General features: G+C 34.2%; 1 protein-coding gene across 1 annotated transcript in view; it reads right to left on the minus strand.

Annotated features, from left to right (window-relative positions):
- LOC105816400 (contactin-associated protein-like 3) overlaps positions 1 to 10,504 on the minus strand; it is a 156,860-nt gene that overhangs the window by 29,539 nt on the left and 116,817 nt on the right. The window contains exons 11-12 of the mRNA XM_012651809.1: positions 9,498 to 9,654; positions 1,941 to 2,068 (exon numbers count right to left, since the gene is read on the minus strand). Of these exons, the coding sequence (XP_012507263.1) occupies positions 1,941 to 2,068; positions 9,498 to 9,654 (285 nt within the window). The remainder of the gene's footprint in view (positions 1 to 1,940; positions 2,069 to 9,497; positions 9,655 to 10,504) is intronic.

Here is a 10,504-nt window from a genome sequence, read left to right on the forward strand (position 1 = left end):
AAGGAATAAAGGAAGGAGCGAACATGTACAAGGCAGACTGAATGGGAGGAAAGGAGGACGTGAAGACAGATCACAGCACACACATATGAAAAAGCTGATCTGAAAGAACTCAACCCCAGGGAAGGAAAACCCCTGTACGAGCTTCATAGTATGGGAATAATACAAACATTAACTCAGTACAACTAAAACTAAAAGATTAGATAATTTTAAAATACATTAAAAGGGATTTTTAAGGAAAAATTAAATAGAGATCCAAACAAATCATCACTGAAATAATAGATAAATCAGAAACATCTAGAAATGGAATTAATATAGTTGATATCTAATGACTGAAATTGAGGAAAAACAGCATCATCACATTGAATACAGAAAAGGACAAAGACACTGAAGCAATTTGAGAAACCAGAAAATGTATGAAGGGCAAAGGAAGACAGGTCAACATAAAGTCCCAGATGCAGAGAATCCAACAAATGAAACAGAAAACGTATTTAAAGCACAATAATGAGCCCAGGCATTTGAGAAGTTGCAGTGAGCTATGACGATTTTTTGAGACTCTGTCTCAAAAAAAAAAAAAAAAAAAGGCATAATAAAACCATTTCTCCTGAAGGAGAATAAAATATCAGAATATTTAGGTCAAAATAAGCATGCTTTATTCTAGGAAAAATTAACACTGAATAATTAACACTGAGGCATATTCTGGATAAGCTTTGAAATTGAAGGATAGCCTCTCAAGAACTGTGAAGAATCAGAGATTTCACCTTACTTGCAAACTAACAATTTAGCTTGCCACACTTCCACGGATGCTGATAGCCAATACATTTCTGGGTCAAAGTCAAAGAACTTTATTAGAGCACAGCAAGCAGCAAAGGCATTAGAATACTTGCATCAGTTCCCTTTATCTCCAAATCTCACAGGTCAATGAGATCCACTGGCCCAGGTCAATGCTACACACACGGTAGGTTTGCATCTCAGATGACGAACCCAGGGACAAGTGTGTGGAACTTTCTGAGCAAGTAGCACACAAGCCAGAACTCCTCCTCTCTGGGGAGTGAGTAGCCATTGGCGGCAACGCTGTATTCTCTTTGACCTCCTTAGTTGCCTACACGATTGGGTACAGAAATTGCTTGGCATCAGGGGCTGGAGACGCCGTGTGGTTGGCACATCCCCAAGAACGTGCAGGGTTGCTCAGGGTCCGCACTGGACTACCTCTCCCAGCAGTATCCTACACATACTGGGGCAGAGAAGTCAAAATAAATTTAGTCTCAGACTTCTCCACAGCAACAGACAATGCTAGGGTATAAGAAACAGTATTAAAACTCTTCTCAGGGAAGTAAGATTTTTATATCTGGCTTAGCTGCTGTTCAGGTACTAGGGCAACAGGCAGGTCCTCACCAACCTGACACAATTCTGGGGATGCAGTGCCAGTGAGCCCGGGGTGGGTGAGGGAAAGCTTGACCAAGGAATCCAACCGTGAATGAAAACATCGCAGCAAAGAAGATTAATATAACGCTCAGTACCCTATAATGATGAAATGATATGTACAAAGGTCTGAAAAAGCAAAGTGTGTCCCAATAATTTTATACCACTACAGTTGTCTGAAAACATTATGGGCTAATGAATAAATATCCCCAAGCATTCACGAGCTCAGGAAATCCTTCACTTAATGACTGTTCTGGAAGAAATACAATAAATGGACAATAAATCCAGCCAACCAAGTAATAAGTTAAAACAAAGATAATTCAGCCTCTATAAACTAATTCTTCACTAAGGAAATACCGATCGTCGGTACAGACAGTGTTTTTACGATACCTGTGCTTTTCTGAGATCCATCCTGGTCCTGGCACTGCCACCAATTTTCTCTCTGGCCAAAATAAGGGTATTCGTCTACTCATTTATAACCAAAACATGTTATGAAAAGAAATCTTTTTCTTGCCACTTACTGTCCCCCTGGCAGAGCAGCGGCCCCAGGCTATAAGCTGCTTCTGAATGCAGTCGGCCTGTGTCTGTCATCACAACCTGAGTGACCGGCAGGTGCTCCTTTTGGGAAAGGACTATTGTGTCACTGGTCCTAAAAAACAACGAACCAAAACCCTTAAAATTATCCTGATTAACATACTGACAAAATTAGCTATGATCTCTTATTGTAATTTGAAACCAACATTAAAAGACTTAACTGAACACTTAAAAACATTTTCAATATTTTGAGAGAACAGAGACTATGAGGAATCTAACTTGGGGTTTAGCAAACTTTTTCTGTACAGGGCCATAGAGTAAGTGATTTTGGCTTTGCAGGCCATGCAGCCTCTTGTAGCTACGACTTCACTCTGTCTGCAGAGCACGCAGGCAGCCACAGACAATAACAAACAGGCGCGGCTGTGTTGCAGTGACAATTTATAGACACGGAAATTTGATTTTCATACAAGTTTTATATGTCATGAAATATTCTTCCTTTTATTTTTCAACCATTTAAAAATGTAAAAAAGAGACATTCTTAGCTCATGGGCCATATAAAAACAGGCCAGTGGGCTGGATTTGACCCATAAGCAGTAGTTTACCAACTCTTGACTCATTTGCTAAGTCCTGGTCTAAATGACCACAGAGAGGTAAGGGGGCAAACCCAGAAGGGTGGTCATTTTGCAAGTGTGGGATTTTCACAGTAATTAAGCGTATAACTTCTCTTGTAAAATTAGTCTTAGGATAATGTCTGAATGATTATTGATTACAAATAATATCTCAATGATTATTAATTACAAATATAAATGGTAACGCTAGATTTAGATATTTATTTCCAGAATATTAATTCATCATTAATGTTTTAAAGTCCTCTTATTGTACCTAGGTATTTCTTTCCTTGCTAACTTTTTAGATTGAAAAAACAACTCCATAGATTCAAAACCAAAATAAATACAACACCCTTACAAATAAATATAGATTAATAGGTGTGAAAATGTCCTGTGAAATGCTGTCTCCAGTCACTGAATCGACACCTCCTGCTGGGCAGGCGCTATGCCAGGCACTCAGAACACAGAGCAAAAAATACAGTCTCTGCCTCCTAACAGCACACAGCCTATTGGACATCATGAATATTAATTGTTATTACCACCATCATCATCATCACCCCATGTATAAGTGACTGGGAAAATAAACGCACATCTCTGGGCCTGGAGGAAAAGCTGGGAGGCCTGGGGTCCTGGTCCCAGCTATGCATCTAATTTCCTCTCTGCCCAAAGTAAAGGCATTTGTCTACTCTTTTGCAAAATAATACTTATATTTTATGTTTATATTTATACACCTATGCTTATACATTATCACATATCTATGCCTCCATTGCATGTGTATTCTGATTTATAGACAAAACACTCTTATCCAGCTCCTCATTCTGATATAGAATCTCTGTAGAATCTAGCAAATATTTTTTCTTTAAATTGCTCAGTTCCCAAACCTTCCTTTGTTTGGATTTGTGGCAAAAGATCAGAATAACTAATATTTAATCATTGCAATCCTTTTGTATTTGCAAAACAAAGTTTTCCAAATGAAAAAATTTAATCAATGTATCATAGTTATATATATTTTTGGGGTACATGTGATATTTTTATACCCATGTACAATGTGTAATGATCAAATCAGGGTAACTGGAATATCCATAATTCCAAACATTTATCTTTTCATTGTGTTGGGAACATTATAATTTTTCTTTTGTGTAATTCTTGAAATATACAATAAATTATTATTAACTATAATTTTCCAACTATACTATCAAATATTAGAACTTATTCCTTTTATTTAACGGTAGTTTTGTAAGCATTAACCAACTTCTTTTATAAAAGACTTTAGGCATCAAAGTTTCAAATTTGAAAAGATAGAACGAAAATAAAATGACTATATTATTTAAGATTTTCATCCTGTAAAAAAAAAGGCGACCTATAATGTACATAAAGAGATTTAAATTAATATGAATTAAATATCCTGAAAAATATGAAATATTTAATGGTAAAGAAAGATTATTTCTTAAAAAATTATTTCTAAAATCAGACTAAAATCCCACTGCCTTACCTAGTTAAGACTCTGTTACTTATTTTTATGCACAGAACAGAGCATGGATTATCTAAAAATCATCCCCATTCAGTTTTGGAGTGGACTGATGGTAGACAAGCTAGAAATATATCTGCTGGGGAATGAGGTAGGTCAGTCTGGGAAATTTTTTACTAATGTAGTAGGCATCAAAAATAACTATTTCAGCTTCTGTGATTGCCATTTTAGCAAGATAGCCTAGTAGAGGAAATGCAATTCTATTAATTATTCATGGATGATGCTTGAATTTTAAAGACCCATTTTGCATTAAAGTTGCAAGTTTCATTTCATTTTTTACACTGAAAGTTGTGCAAAATACTGAGAATGTGTAAGGGGAATCCATAGCGTATCTCAGTTGTGTTAGGGCAGACACTAAAATGTCTTTTTAATCTGAGCATAAGGATGGCCAACATTTTTCACCAATTTCTAATTGGTACAGGCAGATCCCAGTCTTCCCAGATTCAAACAGAATACGGCAGATTTGTCATGGTTACCAGACCTACTCAAAACTTACTAATAGGGACATCTCATTTTTCTTCTTTCCTTCCTATTATTTTCTAAAATTTATACTATCGTCTAAAGTTGGAAATAGTTCATTTTAAGGTACAAAAATTTCTTGTAGCAGTATTAAAAATTCAGTAATTTCACTTTTCACTTAAAAGTTCCTATTGCTCAAGAAATTCTACTTTCCTAGGAAGTACAAAAACTTCTAAAAGCTACTATTCATTGTTTGTCAGGGGAATTCATTTGATGCAAAGCAGAGCTATAAATTTAGGGGGTTGTTAAGAAAGGTAAAAGGGTGAAATATTGAGTCAACTTTAACTTTTAATGATTTTGGGGGGGGAGTAGATCAGTAATAAAATCATCATTATGATACACAACTAATCCACTAAAAATTTCCAGGTTCTCAATTTCTGTTTAATTGATCGATCTGCCTATTGCTTGGCTGATTCAACCCGCACTAATTGCTACAGCAGTATGATGTGTCTTGATAAGATTAGCATCTTCACCTTGTTTTCCAGCTTTAAAATTATCTTGCTTATTTTTTAACTCTTAGTTTCCCTATTAATTTTAAAATCAGCTTGCTACAATCTATACGAATAAATAGAACACTTGGCATTTGTTTGGAATGTCATTAAATTGATAATTTAATTTGAGGAGAATGATATCTTTACAGCAGGATTTCTCAAGTATGACAGCATTATGGATATTTTGGACCAGATGATGTTTTGCTGTGGGGGATGGCCTGTACATTGGTAGGATAATTAACAGCAGCCTTAGCTTCCACTTACTACACACCAGTAGAAAAAATTCCCCTCCCTTTGTGACAACAAAAATATCTTCGGAAAATGCCAAATATCCCCTGGGGGTCAAGTTTACTCTTGATTGAGAACCATTGCTTTAAGATATGGAGTCCATGACAGTAGCGAATCAATCTATTTACTTGGTTGTCTTTAATGCTCTTAATAAAGTTTTATAATTTTCACAAAGGTATTGCAGTTATTCCACAGAATTTTACATTTTTGTTAATATTGCAAATAATTTTACTAGGCTTTATAATGGCAATTATTTTATTAATATGATACTATAGAAATTCAAGTAATTTCTCAATATCGACTGGTCATAAATTCAGCAAATTCACTGAACTCTCATTTATCCCGATAATATTTCTTTAGATTACCTTAGATTTTCTATGTTCACAATCACGCTGTCCACAGTGTCTGCCAGCCTGGTTTCTTCTTTTCTAACCTTTCTGTTATTTCCATGGAGTACCTGTATTTCATTTCTTTTTGTGTCTTTGACTGGCATATGTACAAGCTTTTAAGAACTGTATGTTATTGATTTATAATATATTGCAATTAAGGATATAGTTTCTATCATGCCAATTCTCTAAAATTCGTTAAGATTCCACTCATCTGCAAAACGTTCTATACTTGCTTGAGAATGATATATTTTGTATAACTGTATATGGCTGCAATATCAAGTTTGTTAATTATAGTATTATAATATTCTTATCTGCTTCATTTATTGATTACCAAAAATGTTACATTAAATTATTCCACTATTTTGGGTAATTTGTCACTTTCCCTTTGCATGTTAGCTAATTTTTTTCTTTATATATTTTAAACCATTTGATGATGCATACAACTGTAGTTAGATCTTTCCAGTGAATTAACCTCAGCATTAGATAGGGTCCAATTTTATCCCTAATAATGCTTTCTGTCTTTGTCTGATATACACAGCTATACCTGTTTATTTCTGGAGTTTGCATTACCTGATAAATATCTTCCATTCTTTCACTTCCAACTTTACTGAGTGCTTGCTTATGTTTTATCTTTTGTACATAAGCTATATAGCTTCTTTAAAAATCTAATACCATAAGGTCTGTCTGGCTTCTATTTATTTATTTTTTATTTCATTTCAGAATATTACAAACACTTTGGTTACGTATATTGGCTTTTAAATGAATAAAGAGTTCATTCACATTTATTGTGATTATTTGTACATTTGAATATATTTAAGTCATCTTATTTTATGCTTTTTATTTTTATTTATTTTTTTAAAGGGCTCTGAAATAATTACATGAAAGTCCTATTTAAATTCTTAGAAGTAAAATAATATTGCAGCTACATTTGTAATCATTATAACTATTAAAATAACTTGTGGATTTTTGAAAATAGTTGAATTATATGTCATATGCATATTTTAGAGAGTATATACGTCTCTTTAAACATAGTCTACTATATGTTTATATCCATATATTAACTTGGAGTATAGTTTAATATTTTAAATTATTATAGTGCCATTTAAATATATTTATTTATATAATAAACTTATGGCATATTGTAATTAGTTATTTGATAGAAAATTCTTACTCTAACTGGGGTACTGTCAGATCATAAATTATTGTTTTCATATAACATGATTTAGAAAGAGCTGCTGATTATAGGGACGACTTATGAAAAAATGGTGACAGTTTATATTACCAATACTACTGGTCACATTAACAGACATGCACACGAAGAGACAGCAAAATAGCTTTCAATTTACTTCCATTCCTGAATAATATTCTTTCATTATAAACTCACCAGGAAAAACTTTCTAAGCACTTCAATAATTACTTGAGGAAAGACTTTGAATAAAAACTAGGATTAGCTTCTTATCTCTATATCCTAATCCATATTATTACAATTATAGATCTTTTCATCTTTATTTATAACTTTAATCATAAAATCTTTAGAATTCCATTTTTATAAAGTAATTGAAAAATTAATTTCATTTGAAAAATTAAAAGTGAAATTAGAATTCTCCAACCTTCTCCCACATACACACAGCCGTATTTACAAAACATATTCTACAAGAGTTGGGACAGAATTTGAGAATGGTTATATTCTTACTGTTGAATAAGATCTGTCTACTGGAAATTTCAAAATAAATAAGCTTAAAAAGCAATGACTCCAGAATCCCCACTTCTGTAATTAGGACTCGATTTAATTTTTTCAATCTGTTTCCCTCTTAAACTTTCCTCCAAACAAAAGGCCCAGGTCTTCCATCACACGAGTGCAGCCCTTTACTCTAATGAACTGAAGCCCACACAGCTAAGAGTGTCAGAGGACCTGGACCCATATCAGTTTCTGTCCCCTGCCTCACTGCTCAGTATGTAGGAAGGTGGCTCAATACAATTATATCCTCCATGTGGTATGTTCCTCTGGTTATTGCCCCAAGCAAATGAGATATACAATAAAGTATGCACTTAATACTAATAGAATGTTCTATAACTTTTTTTAAAAAAATAGATTTCTTAACATTCTTCAAACCACATCAAAAAGCCATGAGAATATATATAATTCTGGCTTTCTAGCAATGCCCTGCCAAATCTCTCCTCTCTGACCTGTAGGGAATGGGGGTGGGGACAGGCCAAGTGATCCTTAGGTCTTGTAAGAGTCAGGAGCTAGACACAGGCAGGAGCCCCCTGTGGAACAAAGGGAAAGAAAATCTCTAGGATTGTTAGAGATTCCCTGCAAGAAGATTTGAATAGGCTGTTTGTCTCATTACGGAGTCCAAGGTTAACAAATATCATCACATTGTAATACTACACACTTTATAGTGTACATCTTAACTTTTACAAAAGCATTTTAATGGGCAGAAGGTCATATAAGACCTGGGAATTACTGGTGGCCAAATGTAAAACTACAGGTCAGATTTTTTTTCCTGTTACTCACTGAACTAAAATCGCATTCATTTTTTAAATGGGAAAAAGCTGTATTGGGACCGTACATCAAAATATTGAAAATCAGTGTCTCATAAATCTATATAATAATTTTATAATTTTGAACTTGAGGAACAGTAAAAATAATCCCCATGCAAGCATATAGTACATATTCTATTGACAACTCCAGTCTATTCAAGTGTGTTTTTCAAATTCAACAATATTTTTTAAAGTGATTCAAAATAGTTTTTATTTATGTCAATTAAGTAAGTGGACTACCATGCAGTCCAAATGATAAACTGAATTTTTAGGAATCAAATTACTGCTTAGATTATTTTATAGACAAATCAACTATATTGACACCTGACTGACCGTTAAGATTTTTTTTTAAAAAAGAATGTAGTCTACATAGTCTAGTTGTTTTATGACAATGTTTTTGAATTGGCAACCTCAATCCAGAAATTTAAAACATTTTCACATTACAAATAAAAAACAAGACCAACACACATTCCAAAAATAACCTCAAAAACAACTTCTATAAAAAGAAGCATGCAATCTCCATGAGAAAATTCTTGCCCTCAAAAGAAAGCTTAAAGTACAATTTTCAAATCCTTGAAATTCTACGTGTTAGTTGTTTCAAAGTGTGGTCTACAGAACATTTGGTTCTTAAAGCTTTGGTATTGCACTAACGAAGAGTTAAATGAGTATGGGAAATTGTTGATTCCAAAAAATAAACACAGTCCTTTTATGCAGGACCTCTCAGAGTTCTAATGTGTTAATGTTTATTGTGAATTTCTAAAAGAATGATAGAACATGCAGCATTGCATCCCAAATCTATTATGACAAAGATTTGGAGGAATTCACCTTTGAGTTGCTGCTATGAGAATACTGCGTGAATACTTAATAGATTAATTAAACTTCCAAAAGACTGATATTTGATTTCCAGTAAGTGGAAAACTTACCAGGTGTTTCTATTTTAGAAAAAATAAAATGTACATTATATAGTATTCACAGTGAAATATTACAGTAAATCTTTCATCATGAAATTTAATCTTTAAATTAATTGATCATATGTCATCAAAACATATTTTTAACTTGCTTGAACATACTTTAGTCTAGTTACCTTTTTGTACCAGCTTGTCTGATATTTAATTAACTATGCATAATTAAGGAATAAAAACTACATTTTTGTGCAGGGAAATCATGTGGAAATCACCATTCATTCCGGCCAGCATCACAGTTGCAGTAATATTGAGAATCAATGCAGTTCCCTTCTGATCCACAAGTACACTTTTGAGCATCAGGCAGAGAACCTTCCCGATGAGTGTGTGTTTCATTGGTTCTTCCAACCCGCCAGCTCAGGGGGGTTCCATCTGAAAGACAAGTATGAGAAAGATGACATCTACTTTGCCCCCCACTACCACCACCCCAATACAGTTCCCTTGACTCCCGGGTTTAAAGTGCGTGTGTGTGTGTGTGTGTGTGTGTGTGTGTGTGTGTGTGTGTGTGTGCGCGCATGCGTGTGAGAGAGAGAGAGAGAGAGAGAGAGAGAGAAGGAGAAAGAGAGAGAATCAGAACATACTTCAGAAGTTTCATTTCACCTCCACAACAAAGATGTTTCTTTAAGCATGCTAACCAACCTTTTTCCTAGATTTCAAAATCTAGGCTTAAATGATTCCCATCTATTTTTCTTAAATTAGAAAATGAGTCCTTAACTTATTTGTACATGATGTTACATATTCTCCATAGAAATAACATTCAAACAAAATTACCATCAAAATAAAAACCAGAGGAATTTATACACTAAAGATAAAATTTGTTTGAGATGATCAAATACTTACGGAGAAAGTTGAATGTTATAAAAAGACACTGATTTATCCCATGACATCTTTTTGCTAAGAACACTAGCTGTATGTTTAATATGGTATTCCCTGTCAGGACTTCTAAATTTTTTGGAGGAAGGTGTTTTCCTTGCATTGGATGGCCTAACTCTATTCGGAGGCTAAAGAAATGACACTGATAGGCCTTCTTCATGCCTAGGGTGAATCATATGTCCAGCAACAAAGTGTCCCTGGGTCAACTACAGCTCTGACTAGTGCAGATGTTTAGCACCATCTCTTTCTCACCATGAGCAATGATTAAATGATACAGCCAGACACTGATTTATTTCTATAGAAATGTATATTAGGGCCAGGTGTGGTGGCTCATGCCTGTGTCCTAGCA

This window comes from Propithecus coquereli, unplaced genomic scaffold (assembly GCF_000956105.1).
Source record: "Propithecus coquereli isolate 6110/MARCELLA unplaced genomic scaffold, Pcoq_1.0 Scaffold370, whole genome shotgun sequence".
In the NCBI taxonomy this organism is placed as follows: Eukaryota; Metazoa; Chordata; class Mammalia; order Primates; family Indriidae; genus Propithecus; species Propithecus coquereli.